Below are 17,838 nucleotides of genomic sequence, written 5' to 3'. Positions count from 1 at the left end.
AGCCCTCTCCTTTCAAGAAGGTCTCGAATTCCTGCGGAAAAAAGGAGCCGGGGCTGGGGGGGCGAAGGAAACGGGGAGGGGAAGAAAAAAATTAAACCGGCCGCCCGGCTAATTCCTACCCAACACACCTGGGCAGGCAGCGCCGGGCGCATTGTTCGGCCCTAATTGCTGGGTGTTGCATTTCTCCCCTGCTTTTAAAGCTCCATTGAACTCAAACTGTTATAATTTTCTCCCCGCGCCCCCCTCCATGCGCCCGCATTGCGCTCGCGGGGCTTTGTAGGGGCTGGGAGATGTGGTTAAGGGGTGGTTAAGGGATTACATCCTCCCCGCCGGCCGGCCGGGGCATTGTGAGAGGTAAAAGTAATTATGGGGAGAGGGCACGGCACGGGCTGGGGGCTGCGGGGGGGACAGACGGCCCCAAAATTGGGCTCTGTGCCGAGGTGATGCTGCTCCGTGGGGAATTTGGGCACGGGGATGTGCCAGGTGCCACCGTGGTGCTGTGTGGGGACACGCGGGATGTCCCCAAGCATCAGGGCACATGGTTTGGGGCACGGAGAGCTGGGTGCCCCCGTGCCAAGGGGAGCAAAGCCCCCGCTTGTGCTGGGGCCAGGCTGGAAGGAAAAAAAAAACTCACCGAGGCCGGGTCCGTCTAGACGCTGCTTTTATTTGCCTCGGGGCTTCCTCCGTTACACACACCTCAACTCCAAAGTCTAAGCGTTTAGGCCTAAAACCGACTCAAAGGAAACAGCAGAGCTCGTAAAAAACACGACTGATAATAAAAAAATTAAATCTAAAAGGTTTTTGATGCCTGCATCCACAGGCACCTACGTGCAGCCCGGTGCCGCCGGCACCCCCCTGGTGCCACCACGGTGGCCAGGAGAGGGGCACGGGGTCCCCCCTGCAATAAATAACCCCGAGACCTCGTGGCCACGGGGTACAAGTGCTGGCCACCAGGTCTGGGTGCCCAGCACCCCTCCAAGAGCTTTTGGGGACGGACAGACAGACTGGCACGGTGTGGGACCCCCGGTCACCACGGTCACCTCGCAGGGTGACAGCCGGGTCACAGCCCCGGGGCTGGGGGTGGCCTCGGCATCCCCCCAGCAGCAGGATGGGGTCACAGACGTGGCTGGGGGCTTGGTGGCATGGGGAGAAGTCCCTAAAAAAAATAAAAATAAAGGGGGGGGCAGACACCCCAGCCAGAGAGGGTGATGGGCAGAGGCACGGGGCGGTGAATTTGGGGTGCTGCAGGGGGTCACCGCACCCACAGCCACCCGAGTACAAAAATAGAGCATCTTTACGCCAAAAATAGAGAGAAGTGGGGAGAAAACAGTGCTTGGGGGGGCACGAGGAGAAGGAGAAAAGTCCACAAGGAGGAAGAGGAGGATGAGGAGGGCGGCGGGGGCGCTACGTGGGGGTGCGGGTGCGCCGGGTGCGGCGCGTGGGCTCGTCCTCGCCCACGAACTCGAACTGCTTCTGCCGCTCGGCGTTGGGGAAGGGCAGCTGCCCCCGGTACAGCCGCTTGATGAAGTGGGCTTCCCGCTGGTTCTGGCGGCTGCGGGAGGCTCTGCGGGGCCGGCCCTTGCGGGTGAAGGCCATGTACCAGCCCTCGTAGCGGGCGTTGCGGAAGGCCGTGTAGTTGTTCTCCAGCACGATCTCGGTGAAGACGCAGTCTTTGCTCTTGCCGTTGGGCTGCTCGAGGGGAAAAAAAAAAAGAAAAAAAATAATAAAAAAAAGGGCCGTGAGCTCTGGGGATGGAGGGGAGAGGGGATAAGGCTGCCACCTCCCCGCCCGGACTCACTTTCCCCACCAGCTTGCCCCGTTTGCTCATGCAGATGTACTGCTCGCTCTCGGCTCCCTTGATGCGCACGCGGCTGCCGAAGGTGTCCGTCTCCACGATCAGCTTGGCTGCGAGGAGAAAAGCACCAGGAGGTGTCCCGCCGGGGCTGCAAAGCACCTGCACCCCAAAAATCCCCATCCCCGTGCCCGAGGGGACACCAAAAACCCTTTCTCCCCGTCCCCATTTCGCTCCCCCCCCGTCCCTCAATCCCTCGCCACCCCTCGTGCCCGAGCCCCCCGGCACGGGGCACACCGCGGGCTGCTCCCCAGGACATGATGCTAAAAAAGGGCTTTTGTTAAAAGCCAGCAGAGGCAAACCGGGCGTTTGATGAAAGCCCCGTGGAGAGCAGCGGCCCCTTTCCAGCCCCCCCCATTTCATTGTCGGGGATTCAGTGGGGTTTTCCAGGGCCAGACCGAGCCCAGCGCCCGGCGGGTTAATTATCCTCGTCCTCATTGTCTCCCCCCGAGGTGGCTGGGAGCCGACACCAAAACCCACAACCCCAACAGGTCCCGAGTGTAACCAGACAGGGAGAATTTAGGGAAAGCCCTGGGAAGGTGGCAGAGACCTGGCGGGGCTGCGACGGGGCTGGGGACCCCCATAAAACCCCCAGGGGATGGTGCCGGGGCTGGAGGGGCTCTGCCCGCTGCCCTCCACCCATCAATATTTCAGGTACCGGATCCATTTATTTGCCACAAGATAGCCATAAACCTGATATTTCGTTTTTTTGCTGCACGATATTGGCCAGAAACGCATGGATTTGGAAGTTTTGAGGTCAGAACCAGCCGATTTGGAGCTGCGCTCCCATGGGCGCTCATTTTTGGGGTTACAAAACCAGCACCCAGCTGCAGCGCCCACCTCCCCGGCCCTTCCCCGACACCCCACAAGCGCTTCTGTCCCCGGACAGGCACCCACCTTGCCCCCATATCCCCCCGGGGGGGGCTGGCAGCGGGCTCCTTACCGAATTTGTTGCCGTCCTCGGCGGTGGCGGTGATGCGCTTGCCGGTGACCTGCACGTGCTTGCCGCTGGTCCGGCTGTAGAGCTGGTACTCCCTGACCTGCCGCCGGCTCAGCTGGTCGCTCACGGCCCCCTGGTCCCTCACGTACTGGTTAAAATTAGGAGACGGGTGATTCTCCCCCTTTGTTTACGATACAAAGGGAAAAAAAATAAAATCAATTTGTTTCGGACAGCCCACGGCAAGGGGATGGAGAAGAGGGGGGGGACCTGGTGGGAGCGCTGCCGGCACGGGGTGAGCCCGCTGTGGCCTGTTTGGGGGTCTCGTGGGCAGCTCCAGCCTGGATGGGGTTTTTTGGGGGTGCTGAGACCCCCGAGAAGGTGCTGCAGGAGCAGGGAGAGGCAGGGAGCTCTCCTGGCACCCGCACAAGGAGGATGCGGGGAGGACGCTCTCCACGGTGCACAGCCTGCATCGGGGATGGGACCAAGCTCCTGGCTGTGTCCTGACCCTACAGGCACCCACCGACCCCTCCGCCCCATGGAGCACCCCCTGCACCCTGGAGGGTGCTGAGGATGGGTTCGGATGGAGGGTCAGTGCTCAGCCCCCAGAGCAAAGCGCCCCAGGACCGTCCACGTGTCCCAGGACCTGGGGACTGAGCTGTTCCCACAGTGCCGGGGGGATAAAACGCAGCACGGACCCCAAATGGGATCACGGTTTGTGCCTATGGGGTGGCATAACCCCCCCAAATAAAGGGTTATTGGATATAAATGGGGCACAGCCACACGTTTTGGGGTGCTGCCCGCTCTGTGAGCGCACCCAGGACCCAGCTCCGCACCCCGCACTCAGCGGGACCGTGGGGGCTCTGCTGTCCCCCCCAGGCCAGACAGGACCCCCGGCTCCCCACCACCTTCGTGGGCACCTCGGGGGCTCATTTCCCACCGGGATCCACTTTAAAAACACTTTGGGGGTGGCCGGGGAGGTGGTGGTGAGCTGGGGGGGGCCCCTCTCCATCAAAGGCGCTTCCCTTCCCTTCCCCTCTCGTTTTCAAAGAAATAAAAGCTGTTACCTTGGGGAAAAAAATAAAAAGGGGGGAAAAAAAATAAAAAGGGAGGAAAAAAATAAAAAGGAAGGAAAAAAAAGGTCCCGAGCACGTATTTAAGGCTGCCGGGGGGTGGTTTTGTTGGGGCTGGGGAGCAGAGGGTGCTGATATGGAACAGTGCATTTTAATAGCCGCGGCCCTTCAGAAGCGCACAAAAAGGGACGGCGCAGCCCGGGAGGGGGAAAGGGGGAGAAGGGGAGGGGGGCACCGAGCCTTGTCCCCCCCCCCCAGCACCCCGTTAACCCCCTCTGATGGCATCGAGGGCAGAATCCGGCCTGGGGGGCAAGAAATGTACCCCCTGAACAAGGGGGGGGCTCCCCAATGGCCTTGCCTTGGGGACATGGGGAAGGCGCCGGGCACCCATGGGTGACCCAACCCCGTGGGCACCCTCCAGCATCACTGCCCTGCCCCGGGGCTGGCCCCTGCCACCCACCCGTGAGGAAAATCCCCCAAACGAGCCAAATTAATTAACAGCCAAATTAATTAACAGCATCCCAAGTCATGGCTAAGAGGGACCCAGGGACGAGCCGGGCTGCGACGGGGTTTTTGGGGAGAGGCTGCTCGGTGACCTACCTGGGTCTGACAGGAGAACATCAGGAGCTGGAAGCATCTGCGGCGGGGAGAAAAGAGGAAAAAAAAAAGAAAAAAGGGAGAGGAGCAGGGGCTCGCTCGGGGTTTTTGGAGGCGAAATTTCGAAATTTTTGCCGGGTGAAACCAACCCCGAGGCACCCGGAGCGCGCCGCTTACATGGAGAGGTTCTGCAGGCGGAGGGGCTGCATGGTGCTGGCCAAAACCCCCCCCCCCCCCAGGGGTGAGGGCATGAAAGGAAGGCAGGGAGCTGAGCTGCCACCCTCAAATCTCACCACGACCCCGCCGGGGGGGTGCCCGTGGCCCCCTCCTCCTCGCTCGGGTGCCCCCCGAGACCCTGCCCAGGCGCGGGGTTGGGGGCACGGGGCTCAGCTCCTCGCCTCGTCCCACCCCATCAGCCTCCCATTTGGGGGGCAGCTCCTGCCTCGCTGGCATCTGCTGGGGGGGGGGCTGTGGGGGGGGCTGATAATAGGGGAAAAGGGCTGGGCTCCCCCCTTTTTCCCCCCCCCCCCCTCTCCAGCCCCAAAAAGCAGGGCGGCACCCGGAGCCGTGCGCCCCCCGCGCAGCCCCTGCTCCCCTCTCCTGGAGGGTTTTAAAGGTGGGGGGGGGCTGTGGAGAGGGGCTGAGCCTCCCCTGGGGGGGTCGGGGGGGGCTAAGAGGGAAGGAGGATGGGGGCTGGGGGGGGGGGGAGAGAGGAGGAGGAGGAAGAGGAGGAGGAGGAGGAGGAAGGGGGAGGCTGAGGGGCTCGGGGTGTCCGAGCCCCATGGGGAAGGGGAGGAGATGGAGAAGATGGAGAGGAGGGGGGGGTGGGGGGGTGATTTTGGGGCATTAAATAGGGTCTGGGGGTGGGAAGAGGCCCCCCCAGCTCAGCCAGGCCTTGGGGGGGGGGACGGGACAGGGAAAGGGGGGGGGGGATGCGCTCACCTTTAGGATGCTTTTTGGCACCCGGCTTCCCAAAAGGTGCCCCCCTCGGGGAAAAAAAAATCACCGCGAGGGGTTTTTAACCAGCTGGTTCCGCACCGGGGGGGCCCTCCGAGCCCCCCCCCAGCCCCAAATCCCACCGTATGGAAGGAATGGATGAGATTTCCCCCCCCCAAATGCCTGTGGGGTCGGGTATTGGGTCCCTACAGGGGGCAGGGGATGCGCCCCCCCCTCTCCACGCTCCATTTGCTGTGCCGAGGGGGTGCCAAGTGCCAATAAACACCCCCTGGGGGGGGGGGTCACACACCAAAAGGGGGGGGTCCTGTAGGAACTGCTCCCCCCCCCCTCCTGCCTCAGTTTCCCCAAAGAGCAGGGGCAGCACCGCAGAGGGGTTTTGGGGGGGGGGGCTCAATTAGCGCTAATGACCCCAATTAACCCCCCCCCCCCGGTGTTTTCTCACCTCCCAGGCCAGGTCAATGGGTTCCAATCCCCCCCCCGCTGCTCAATAATCCCCCTTTGTCCCCATTCACCCGGCTCTTGGTGCCCCCCCCCCACCCCAAAAGGGACCCCCAGGTTGTGGGGAAGGACCCTATTGGGGTATGGGGGGGGGGGACACAGCCCCACAACCCCCCCCCCATCCCAGCACGGAGAGCCAGGGCTGCAAAACCACATCCTTTATTATTATTATTTTTTTTTGGGGGGGGGCACCAAAATCAGAAGGTTTCCAGCCTCTCCTGCGCCAAACCCTGCAAAAAAAAAGGGGAAAAAAATTAAAAACGGGCGCCCCCCCCCCCCCGGGGACCACCTGAGCCCCCCCAAATGGGACTGGGGGGGGGCACACAGGGGTCCCCACACCCCCCCCCCTTACCTGGGGTCACTTCTTCGCCGCTGCCTTTTTGCCCCGGCCGCCTCCTCGCCCCTATAGGGGATGGGGAAGGGGCTGAGTGTGGGGGGGGAGCCCCCAGCCCCCCCCCACACCCCATTTTTGGTTTTTTTTGCCCCCCCCCAGGGTTGGCCACCCCCTTACCTTGCTGGGAGGGGGCTCCTGGGGGGCGGCGCTGTTCCTGCTCGGGGGAAACGAGGTGGGGGGGGGGCTGCGGTGAGGGGTCCGTGCCCCCCACCCTATTACCCCCCCCCCCCAAGCCCCATACTCACTGCTCGTCCTCCTTCTCCAGCCTCCTCTTCTAGGGGAGAAAAAAATGGGAATATGGACAACGGGGCTGGGGGGGGGGGGGCTCACAGACCCCAAAACTCCCCCCCCTCCAAGAAAAAAAGGGGAAATTGTGCAATTTTGGGGTCCCCCCTGAGGTTTTGGGCACCCCCCCCTTGCCCATATCTTGGGGGGGGGGGGCTCACAGACCCCAAAACTTTCTCCCCCCTTCAATAAAAAAGGGGAAATTGTGCAATTTTGGGGTCACAGCCCCCCCCCCTAAGGTTTTGGGGCCCCCCCGTACCTTGGCGGCGTTGCCCCTTTTGGCACCTTGGGGCTTGGGGGGCTCCTCCTCTTCATCACCTTCCTCCTCCTCCTCCTCCTCCTCCTCTTCCTCCCAGGACAGGTCGGGCATCACTGGGGGAGAGCCGGGGCTGCAGCACCCATGGGTGGGGGTTTTTTGTTTTTTTTTTTTTGTGTTTTTTTGTTTTTTTGGGGTGGGGGGCACTTACGGGAGATGTGCTGCCCGCTGATGTAGACGGGGCCGGACCCCGCGCGCAGGTGGAAGGTGACGGGGGGGTCACCTCCACGCCCCCCAGGGTGGCCTGGAAGACAGCAGGGTGGCAAGAAAAAACCCAAAAAACATCACCCCAGACTTTATAGGGTCTTATGGGGGGGGGGGTGTGGTTTAGGGGGCAGCCCCCCCCCCCCACACCCTTGGGTGCTCACCATGGGCAGCACCGAGGGCTTGAGGGTGGCGATGGGCACGGGGGCGTCCTCGGGGGTGGGGGGCACGATCTCCAGCACGTGGAACTCGTCGCGAGCCTTCTCCCCCAGGCAGACCTGTGGGGTCACGAAGAGCCCCCCCAGAGCATCCCAAAAAAAAAAAAAATCCCAAAATCCGGCTGTGGGGGGGGGTATTTAATAGGGGAGGGGGGCACCTACTGTGCGCAGGGCCAGCTGCTGCTCGCAGTGCCACTCCTGGGGGGCCTGGAAGGTGTAGGACGCCCACTCGCTGCTCAGCTCGCACCCTATAAATAGTGGGGGGGGTCAGTGGGAGCCCCCACATAGGGTGGGGAGGGGGCTCGGCCCCATTTGGGGGTGTTATGGGGTGGGGGGGCTCACCCCAGATGAGGGCCATGGGCTTCTCGGACTTGCTGTCGGTGCTGCCGGTCGTGGACATCGCGCCCTGGGGGCGCACGCGGAGATGTTTTTGGGGGGTCCCGCTTAGAAAAACCTCCCCCAAAATTATAGGACCCCCCCACCAAATTATAGGAACCCCCCCAGCCCCTTTAGGGCCCCCCCCCAAGCAGAGGAAGCCTCACCCCAAGCTCTCAGCAGGTTCCCAAATGACCCCCAGGGCCCCCCCGCTCCACACTTATAGGGCCGGGGGGGGGCTGCGGCCCTATAAGCCCCCAATCCCACCCCCCCAATGGGGGCAGTGCCCACCCGGGGTCATTAGTGCCTGCAGCTGTGCCGTGGTTAATGAGGGGGGGCTCATTAGGACTGTGGCTAACGAGGGGGGGGCCCAACCCCGCTGGCATCGTCCTGGGGGGGCTGTCCCCAATTTGGGGGACCCCACTGACACCCAGTGGTCCCCCCCCGGTGACGTTGGCCTCGTACCTGGGTGGCCCCAGGGGTGCCCGGGGGTTCTGGGGGATGGGGAGGGGGTCACGGCCCCCCCCAGTGCTGGGAGTCACCTCCGTGTGCCCCGAGTCACCCCAGACCCCATCTGTCCCCAAAACCCATCCCCTGTCCCCAAAACCCATCCCTTGTCCCCAAACTCTGTCCCCATGTCCCATCCCCTGTCCCTAGACCCCGTCCCCATGTCCCATATCCTGTCCCCTGTCCCCATCCCTCATCCCCAAACCCCGTCCCTTGTCCCCAAACCCCATTTTCTGTCCCTATATCCTATCCCCTGTCCCAAGGCCCCATCCCCTGTCCGCAAACCCCATCCCCTTTCCCCATCTCCTGTCCCATGTCCCATCCCTTGTCCCCAAAACCCATCCCATGTCCCGTCCCCTGTCCCTGTCCCCATCCCTTGTCCCTACGTCCCATATCCTGTCCCTGTCCCCTGTCCCCAAACCCTGTCCCCATGTCCCATTCCCTGTCCCCAAAACCCATCCCTTGTCCCCTGTCCCCATGTCCCATATCCTGTCTCTGTCCCTGTCCCCATCCCTTGTCCCCAAACCCCATTCCTTGTCCCCACGTCCTGTCCCCTGTCCCCATGTCCCACCCCCTGTCCCCAAACCCCATTCCCTGTCCCCATGTCCCACCCCCTGTCCCCAAACCCCATTTTCTGTCCCCAAACCCCCCTTTGTGTCCCCAAACCCCATTCCCTGTCCCCATGTCCCACCCCCTGTCCCCAAACCCCATTCCCTGTCCCCCCCCCGTCCCCGTTCCCCCGCCCCGGACGCGGCCCTTTTGGGGTGGGGGCGGGGCCGCGCCTCCGTTTCCGCCGTGGCCGCGCGATGGCGGCGGCGCTGGTGGGGGCCGGGGGGGGGCCGGGGGGGTCCTTGGGGGGGGTCCGGATTTGGGGGGGGTCCGGTCCCGGTGTGGGGGGGGCTCTGAAGCCGCTTTTGCCCCCACAGGGCCCCGGGGAGGCCGCGGCGGCCGCTCACGCCCTGAGCCTGCCGGCGGAGGCTTACGGCAATGATGTGAGGGGGGGGGGGCACGGGGGGGGGGCACCGGGAATTTTGGGGGGGGGCTTGGGATATGGGGGGGGGAACCAGGGGGCGAGGGGGCGTCAGGGTTTTTTTTTTTTTTTTTTTTTGGGGGGGGGTTAGGGGGTATTTGGGGGTGGGGGGGGTTGGGAGGGGGGGGTGATGGGGTGGGGGGGGAGTGGGGGGGTTCTGGGGGGGGTAATGGGGGTATTGGGGGGGTATTGGGGTGGGGGGGGGTGTTGGGGTTGGGGTGGGCTGGGGGGGTGTAATGGGGGGGTCTGTAGGGAGAGAGGGGGTGTTGGGGGGGGTCTTGGTACTGGGGAGGGTCTGGAGGTGGTGTGGGGGGGTTGGTATGGGGGTGGGGGGGGGGGAAATGGAGGGGGTTTGGGTATTGAGGGGGGGGTCTGGGTACTGAGGGGGGGGTCTTGGTATCAGGAGAGGGCATAACTTGGTGCTTTGGGGGGGGTCTGGGTATTAAGGGGGGGTCTGGGTACCAGGAGGGGGGGGTCCCGGTATTGGGGAGGGGGTGTTGGTATTGTGGGGGGGGCTCTTGGTTCTGTGGGGGGGGTCTTGGTATCAGGAAGGGGCATAACGTGGTGCTTGGAGGGGTCTCGGTACTAAGGGGGGGGTCTGGGTATTGTGGGGGGGTTCTGGGTACCAGGAGGGGGGGTCTTGGTGCTGGGGAGGGGGTGTTGGTATTGGGGGGGGGGCTCTTGGTTCTGTGGGGGGGTCCCCACAGACCCCTGACACCCCCTCTCCGCCTGCAGCCCAACGTGGAGCTGATGTGGGCCATGCGGGCCTACCAGCACGCCGAGGTCTACTTCAACGTAAGGCTGCCCTAAATCGGGGAGGGGGCCTTTTGGGGACCCCCCCCTGCAATAAAACCCCCCAAAACCAGCTCTACGAGGGGCTGTTTGGGGAGGGGGGCACGGCCCTGAACCCCCCCCCGTCACCCCGTAGCTCATCTCCTCGGTGGACCCCAAATTCCTGAAGCTGACCAAGGCGGACGAGCAGATCTACGGCGACTTCAGGAAAACCTTCGGCGACCTCAAAATCGACGTCCTCGACCCCGAGGAGCTCAAATCGGAGCCGGCCAAGGAGGTGGGCGCTTTGGGGGGTTGGAATTACGGGGTTGGGGTCCTGGCACCCCCCCCAAATTTCCCCCCCCTTAATCCCATCCCCAGAAGTGGCGCCCCTTCTGCATGCGCTTCGAGGGGGTGGTGGAGGACTTCAACTACGGCACCCTGCTGCGCCTGGACTGCAGCAAGGGCTACACGGAGGAGAACACGATATTCGGTGAGCCTGCACGATGTCCCAAAACCTTATCCACTTGTTTTTAACCCCAAAACCCCCCCCGGACCCCGTGCCGTGCCCTGCGGGGTGGTAACAGGGTGGGAAGAGGCGAGGCTGCGCCCCCAGACCTGCTCCGAGCCCCCCCAGACCTGCTCTCAGCCCCTTTTTTTTCTCTTTTCCCAGCCACCAGAATCCAGTTTTTTGCCATCGAAATAGCTCGGAACCGAGAGGGCTGCAACAACGCCGTCTACAACAGCGCCAAGGAGCCAGCGAGGGCGTGAGGACGAGTTCGGCTCCGCTGCGTGCCCCGTGGGGTCAGCCCAGGGGCTGCTGCCCCCTTTTTTTGCCCCCATGGGACAGGGGCAGGAGGAGGCAGGACAGCGCAGGGCATCCCGGCCCTCCTGCTGCAGTGCCTCGGAGCTCAGGCTCTGCTTGCGGACTGTAAATAAAATGTTTTCAAAGCCCTCTCCTCGTGCTGCGGGTGTTGGATGCGCCCGACCTGGTGGTGGTGGCAAGAGGTCTAAGATCTAAAGGTTTAGGGGCTGTTGCTGAACCCGCTTTGGTTTCACTGCCGTGGTGGTAGCAGGATCCAGCACTGCTGCTGGAGGTTTAGGATTTGGGTGTGAGCTACCAACTTGGCTCTAAGGGGCTTTGTGACCCGATAAATGCCCATGAAACCCTGCTAAATGCCATCAAACCCTGATAAATGCCCACCAAACCCCGATAAATGCCCATGAAACCCCAATAAATGCCCTCAAAACCCCAAGAAATGCCCACCAAGCCCTGATAAATGCCTATCAAACCCCAATAAAGTCCCACCAAAACCCAATAAATGCTCATGAAACCCCATTAAATACCCATGAAACCCCAATAAACACCCATGAAACCCCAATAAATGCCCTCAAAACCCCAAGAAATGCCCACTAAACCCCGATAAACGCCCATGAAACCCCAATAAATGCCATCAAACCCCTATAAATGTCCATGAAATCCTGTCAAATGCCCTCAAAACCCCAAGAAATGCCCATGAAACCCCAATAAATGCCCATGAAATCCTGTCAAATGCCCTCCAAACCCCAATAAATGCCATCAAACCCCTATAAATGCCCATGAAATCCTGTCAAATGCCCTCAAAACCCCGAGAAATGCCCATGAAACCCCAATAAATGCCCATGAAATCCTGTCAAATGCCCATGAAACCCCAAGAAATGCCCATGAAATCCTGTCAAATGCCCTCAAAACCCCGAGAAATGCCCTCCAAACCCCAATAAATCACGGGGCCCCTCTCCCAAGCAGAGGCCAGCCCAGCTCAGTAGAAACCATTGAAGTTTATTTGCAGTCACAATGCTTACACTGTATGCAGCAAACACCCTTACAAGTCAACCAGCAATCTGCTCACGCGAAAAAAAGGACCCAACACACAATCGCCAGAGGAAAGAACAAACAAAAAAAAAATTAAAAATAAAAATAAAGGGGGCTCGGGTCGGAGGGGGGGGGAGGAATTAAGAGTTAGGTGGCGTCTGGGAAGAGAAACTGAAACCCTAAGGACTGAGCGTCTGTGGGTAGAGCTGAGCAAGAGAATGCACACGACTAGCAGCAACAATAGTGGAAAAAAGTACAAGGCAAACAGGTTCCCTCCCCCATCAGCTTTCCTCTGTCAGTAAATTTTTAATATCCAAAACATTTATCAGGGTGACTTAGAAAAAAAAAAAAAAAAAAAAATGGAATCATTTGAAAGGGGAGGGAAAAGGGGGAGGTGGGTTTGGGGGGGGTGTTAAATACTTCATGCTAGGCAAACCTTGTTATTAAGAACCCCGGGCAGCAGCCCCCGTGCCCCGGCTGAGAACCCACGCTGGGGGCACGAAGCTCGCCCTCGGCCCCTCAAATCCTCCTGTGCCTCCTGCTTGAGTGAAATGGGGGGGAAAAGAAAAGGAGCAGGGTCTGGGGAGCGCGTGGTGCCAGCCCCGGGGCTCGCCCGGAGGGGAGGCGAGGGCCCGGGAGGCAGCGGGGTGAGGAGGGGACACGGGGGGGGCACTGCTACACCGGAGGGGGGGGGGGGGACAGGGATGGGAGAGACACCCACGAGCAAGCACGAATGGAGAAGATCACGCGGCATGGCTTCGAGTTCCTAATAACAAGGGCAAGACGGTAACAGGAAGTCGTGATTTCGAGGGGCTGAATAAGAAAAAATATACATTTTGGAATTTTACAATGCTTTTTTTTTTTTTTGTCGTCTTTTTTTTTTTTTTGTTGGTTTTTCTTTTGTGTTTTTTTTTTTTCCATTTTTTTTTTTTCTTTTTTTCATTTTTTTTTTTTTGCTTCTCTCTACGCTTGTCACTAAATATATCTCTGCACTTTCACACACCCACCCCTCGCCCAGTAAAGCTTCAGGCCTGCAGGACACGCTTTCCTCACTCGCATACACAACCCTCACGCCAGCACCGGTGCACCAGGACTCTGTAAAAATTTCAATCACACTTTTTTTTTTTTTTTTTTACTCCTTTTTTTTTTTTTTTTCTCGTTTTTTTTTTTTTTGTTTTGTTTTTTTTTTTAAACTGAGTCAATATAAACCTTGTTCAAAATGTTATGAAAAAATGTACATGTTTATACAAGGCAGGCTGCAGCAGAGCGCTGGCGTTCCACGCAGACGTTCGGGTAGGGAGACGCTGGATTCTTGCACCTGGCTTTTTGCCCTTCCACCCCCTCCCACGGAAACAGAAGCACCCTGCCCCGGTGAGCTCAACCACCCCTCCTGTTCCCTCCTCCCTCGGGACGTGGAGTACGGCCAAAGCGAGCGCCGCAGTCCAGCCCTGGGGAAGAGCAGGGATTCGAAACGCCCTCCTTTTCTTTCCATCGGAAACGGGAACCCCTCTGGGCCAGGCCAAAGAGATGCTGCTCTGTACAGGTGGAGCTGGGAGCCGTCAGCTCATCATGTCGTTGCTGTTGACTCCGTAGGTGGAATTCTTCATGGAGTCGTTCACCTCTCGCCGGAACGCCGACAGGTTTTGGGTAAACCTGAGGGAGAGGCAGCAGGGCAGCGCGTTAGAGCACGAGGTCGCCCGCTCCTCAGGGGGGTTTTGCTCCCCGGGAGGCTGCCACGAGGTGGGCTGGACCCCCCCAGCTGCATTTTTTGCATTAAGCTACGGGCTGAGCACAGCCACATGGTTTTGGTGCGCACTGACCTGTCCCTGTTCTTGGTCAGGAGGTTGCGTTCGATGCCTTCCATGAGGTTCTCGAAGCAGAGGTGCATCGCCTGCTGTTTCTCGGGAGGCTGGCTGTTCACTATGCTGTTCCTCAAGTCAGAGAAATACTGCAGGAGACACGAGAAGGCCGGGTTAACTTCTAGAGGAGCAGCCAGCTTGGCTTTAGGACGCAGCAGGAAAGAGGGAGGACACGTGCTACAGCTCTTTGGGTGGCTCCTGGTGCCCTTAAAAACCCAAACTTAATGGGATTCATTAGAGCTCCAGCCGCGTGGGGAGCTGGGGACGTTTACCTTCTCGTTGAGCAGTATCAAGCCGAGCAGAGGCCGAGACATTGACCACTGGTTCCTGCAGTCCTCAAAGATGATGATATTCAGCACTGTCGACAGCATCTGGAAGAGGGAAAAGGAGGCTTAGAAGCAGCTCTGGCCTCACCAGGACACAAAATGTGTGCTCAGAGCACGGGTTCACCCCCACGGCTTCCTTTCTGCAGGAAGAAAACCTCCTGGCATCACACACGAGGCCACAGCTGCCAGGATGAGCCCCCCCTCTGAAAGCTGGCTGGCTTCTGATCCCCGCCACAAAGCCCAAGAGCGATGGCAAAGACTCTCAGGCACCGAATTTAAAAGCCAAGCACATACAAAGCAGAGCTGGTGCTCGTTTAACGCTTCCAGTGTCACCTCCTGCAGGAGCCTCAGTGCTGCGGTACTCCCAGCAGCAGGGGACACGAGGAGGAGCCCCCCCAGCTGCTGGAGAACTCTGCACTGAAGGCACACGTAGGTGGCGAGAGGTGCCGAGATATTTATTCCTGACACAACCTACCCTGCCCCAGGGCAGCCAGGGGAAGATTGAAGATGAGACAACTTCAACGGGGCAACAGCAAGAGCTTAAATGCTCCGAGAGCATGCGAGCACACGCTCCGGTGCCCCAAAAAGCTCCCTGAGTCCATGCTCAGGTGTCTGTGATCCCTTCCGTGGCCTCATTAAGGCAACAGCAGGAATTGAAGCCAACATCTAACCTGGTTGCTTTGGGAGATGCAGTTTCTCTTTTATCCTTGGAAAACGCCAGCTTCTGGCCCCAAAAGAGCCGGCTTTACTTCGCATTTGATCTCCCAGCGAGGATGGAACAATACTAACAATGCTCCCTGCTTCCAGGTGGGAGTGGTGCTGACACTTTGACAAGTACCAGCGAGCGAGCTTGGCTACTGCTGTCAGAAAGGCAGCGAGCAGTGCTGCTGAGAGGCAGCAGGAGGCAGATAAAAGCCTTCTGCTGCGAGGTGTGGATGTTCAGATCCCAACGCAGGGCCCTCTGGAGCTGCAGAAGCAAAACCTGTGCGAGCAGCAGCTTCTGTCATCAGCAAGTGGCACACGGAGGTGCCTCAGCTACAGGGTGCGTGGAGGTATAAGCTGAGCTGAGACTGATCTAAGCAAGCACAACGTCTCAGCTCCCTACAGATCCTCTGCCATTGCACGTGCTCCTGACCAAAAAAAGACAAAACCCAGCAAGCTCTGAGCCTCTCAGAGGCGTGCAGATGGAGGCAGATGGCAGATGTGCTGCCAGCTTGTACAACTCCACTACCAAACTCACCCTGCAGAGGCCTTTCTGAATTCAGGACCGAGCAGTGCCAAGGCAGCACGTGCTCCAGCAGGCAGCAAAGCTAACCTGCCCCTGGTCCCAACGTGAGAGCTGCAGCAGAGATTTGCTCCTGTATGCTGAAGTCTAAGCACAGCCTGGGTAAACACGGGGACCCTGTGGTGCCTGCTCTGCTCCGAGCGCACGTGTACCCCTGAATTGTTCCAAGGTGTTTAAACAACTCGTGTTGTACAGCAGCAGCAGGCTGCGTGCTCTGTGGCTGGCTGGATGCTGCCTGGCTTCCTTTCCACAGGCTGCCAGCACCACCTGTAACTACATTTCTGTCTTTACAGACAGACAAAAGCTCAGTTTTGGCTGCTGAAGTGGTGTCCTTGCAAAGGGAGAACCACGGCCCTGAAACGTGGCTTTGAACCAGACCTACCATATGATGAGTGCGTAGGATTTTCTGGCTAGTGCTGCACCTCTCCTTGCTCCTCAGGAAAAGCCCGGAGGTCTCGAGCAGGGAGCACGCAGCCCCCGTGTTACATCACGCTAAGCCAACTCGGGGCTTATCAGGGAGTTCACCGTGCTGTGCCACAACAAGGCTCTCCCCTCCGCCTTCGGTCTTTACCTGCTGAATCATCTCTGGGTGCTGCTGCATGATGTGCAGGAACCGGTCGCTCTCCTGGGTCAGAGGTGTGGTCCTCTTCTTGGTGCTGCGAGACAGCTGCTTGAAGAGATAGGTGACGATGTGGTCCAAACAGGAGCAGCAGCCTGTGCAAACCATGGTGTCTGCAGGAAGAGGGAAGATGGAGATAGTGGGACGTCGCCAGCGTTTACCTTGCTCAGGGCAACACCACCACTTATCTGGGTCCTTTTAGGGACTTGGCACACCAAAAGCTGATCCTAAAATGATCAGCGACTCCTCGCTGACACATCCCCTATTTCTAGCTTTAACAGGGGTGAAAATCCTTCTCAAACCCATTCACAACATTTATCTCATCTGTTATCTGAAACACCAGGCACTTGAAACAACCCAAATCATTCCAAATCAAAGCCCGAAGAGCATACCAGGGAGCAGGGGGAGTTACCTAGTGCAGTGAGGCCTTCTGAAATGGAAGAGAGAATATACATGATTACATGAGGCTCCAGACTGGCAATAAAGTTCATGTGGTCCTGGGTGAGAACTTCCAGCAAGGAATAGTAGGACTGGCTGAGTTTGGGATAATCCTGCAGAGAAAGAGAGAAAGGCGTGAGGCCTCTTGCCTAGCCTGTAACCATCAGCTGCTTTCTGCAGTGCCTACCCAACCCACTCATTAAGGAAAACTGCTTACCGGATCTCCTGGAAGGAGAACAAACAAACCTCTCGCTCAGAATAACTTGTGAGCCAACACATTTTTCCCCCCCCCGTGTCTCCCACCAACTACCTTTCCAAACAGGCTCCGGCAACAACGGCCCAGCAGGTTCCCAACACTGCTCTATCAGAACATCTTTCCCCCCTGCTTCCCTCACCTACAGGGAGTGTTCATGCTGCCTACTGCCAGTGCTGGAGATGCAGAGATAGGAAAAGCTCTCCAGGTGTCTGCTGCAGCCTGCCAGATCACCTACAGATAGGCAGGCACGGTGCTGGGCTCAGCAGGCTGTGCTGCTGATTCTTCCTGCAGCAACCCCCAGATTAGGGGGGCTCTCCTGGCAGCCCCTGTCTCAAGATTTTCATTTGAGCTGCCCACGAGCTGCGTGTCTCAAGAGCAATGGTTTGGCTACCAGCACATTGGATTAAGAAGGTGCTGAATGCAGTCACAGAGGCAGCAGCAGCTTTCAGATCCTGCTACGAGACGAGTAAAGACTTGGGAGGAGCATGCTGCCCTCTCTCCTCAATATTTTGAGGACCAGGACTGTGCTGAGAGGGCCTCAAAGTTCTGCTGTGAAATGGATTACTGCACACGAGGCAGAGATCTTCATTAAGCAGGTTGCACTGAGATCTCTGCCCACAGGCAACACAGGGAAGAGCAATCCTTCACTCGCAGGAAGCGTTTTGCAGGCAGAGAAGCAATTATTTTTGGTAACTGCTTTGCTGAGACTTGGAGCGTGCCCTACTGGAGAGAGGAGCACCCTTGGGTGCTGGGCTTGCAGCCTTCACGTGGGCCCTGCTGCTGCACAGTCCAGGAGCTGCAATTTCCTGCTGGCCCGTGCCTGGCTGGGGTTCCAGGAGGTGGCACGAGCTCATTTGTCTCTGTGATTAAAGTTTTCCTTTACCATCTAATCTCCCAACCCTGCCTTTCCTAGCCGTGTTTACGCTGCTGATCACAGGTGTGGGCTTACCAGGAGGTCGCTGTGCGGGATGGAGAGCAGAAGCTTGATAAAGGTTTGCAAGGCGTTGTCCAGTGCATCATCCCCGTACAGGCGGAAGACCCCGAAGTTGACGTAGCTCCCGCTCAGTGCAGCCTTCAGCATAGAGAAGCAGATGGAAATCCCCTTGAGCTTCAAGGCGTAGACTTGATCCTTTGGGACCTCCCCAAGCGTTAGGATACGATTTCCTGCACGAGCACAGAAGTGGACTCA

At 59.1% G+C, this 17,838-nt stretch overlaps 4 protein-coding genes across 5 annotated transcripts in view; 1 reads left to right on the top strand and 3 right to left on the bottom strand.

Annotated features, from left to right (window-relative positions):
• Positions 1 to 1,404: 1,404 nt before the first annotated feature.
• FGF17 (fibroblast growth factor 17) lies at positions 1,405 to 4,668 on the bottom strand (the record flags this gene model as incomplete). The annotated part of the gene is made up of 5 exons (XM_082779578.1): positions 1,405 to 1,689; positions 1,799 to 1,905; positions 2,796 to 2,940; positions 4,463 to 4,499; positions 4,637 to 4,668. 5 exons carry the CDS (start codon positions 4,666 to 4,668, stop codon positions 1,405 to 1,407), a joined length of 606 nt encoding a protein of 201 aa, XP_082635704.1.
• A 1,389-nt stretch (positions 4,669 to 6,057) lies between these two features.
• Positions 6,058 to 8,295, bottom strand: NPM2 (nucleophosmin/nucleoplasmin 2). Its single transcript, XM_082779391.1, is given in 11 exon segments — positions 6,058 to 6,144; positions 6,267 to 6,317; positions 6,426 to 6,462; positions 6,554 to 6,582; positions 6,853 to 6,965; positions 7,061 to 7,120; positions 7,123 to 7,153; positions 7,278 to 7,391; positions 7,494 to 7,579; positions 7,674 to 7,737; positions 8,172 to 8,295. Coding segments are annotated over 9 exon segments (573 nt in total). The 5' UTR covers positions 7,732 to 7,737; positions 8,172 to 8,295; the 3' UTR covers positions 6,058 to 6,144; positions 6,267 to 6,272.
• A 687-nt stretch (positions 8,296 to 8,982) lies between these two features.
• PBDC1 (polysaccharide biosynthesis domain containing 1) lies at positions 8,983 to 10,969 on the top strand. The gene is made up of 6 exons (XM_082779356.1): positions 8,983 to 9,034; positions 9,140 to 9,205; positions 9,979 to 10,038; positions 10,172 to 10,312; positions 10,396 to 10,507; positions 10,688 to 10,969. Exons 1-6 carry the CDS (start codon positions 9,020 to 9,022, stop codon positions 10,783 to 10,785), a joined length of 492 nt encoding a protein of 163 aa, XP_082635482.1. The 5' UTR covers positions 8,983 to 9,019; the 3' UTR covers positions 10,786 to 10,969.
• Positions 10,970 to 12,431: 1,462 nt separating this feature from the next.
• XPO7 (exportin 7) overlaps positions 12,432 to 17,838 on the bottom strand; it is a 42,351-nt gene continuing 36,944 nt past the window's right edge. For both annotated transcript variants that reach the window (XM_082779493.1, XM_082779494.1), the window contains exons 23-28: positions 17,599 to 17,813; positions 16,368 to 16,506; positions 15,908 to 16,068; positions 13,998 to 14,096; positions 13,687 to 13,814; positions 12,432 to 13,519 (exon numbers count right to left, since the gene is read on the bottom strand). In XM_082779493.1, coding sequence (XP_082635619.1) covers positions 13,426 to 13,519; positions 13,687 to 13,814; positions 13,998 to 14,096; positions 15,908 to 16,068; positions 16,368 to 16,506; positions 17,599 to 17,813 — 836 coding nt within the window. In that variant the 3' untranslated portion in view covers positions 12,432 to 13,425. The remainder of the gene's footprint in view (positions 13,520 to 13,686; positions 13,815 to 13,997; positions 14,097 to 15,907; positions 16,069 to 16,367; positions 16,507 to 17,598; positions 17,814 to 17,838) is intronic.

This window comes from Aythya marila (genome assembly GCF_965140915.1).
Source record: "Aythya marila genome assembly, chromosome: 26".
Lineage (NCBI taxonomy): Eukaryota > Metazoa > Chordata > Aves > Anseriformes > Anatidae > Aythya > Aythya marila.
This window is presented reverse-complemented; position numbering and strand designations above follow the sequence as displayed.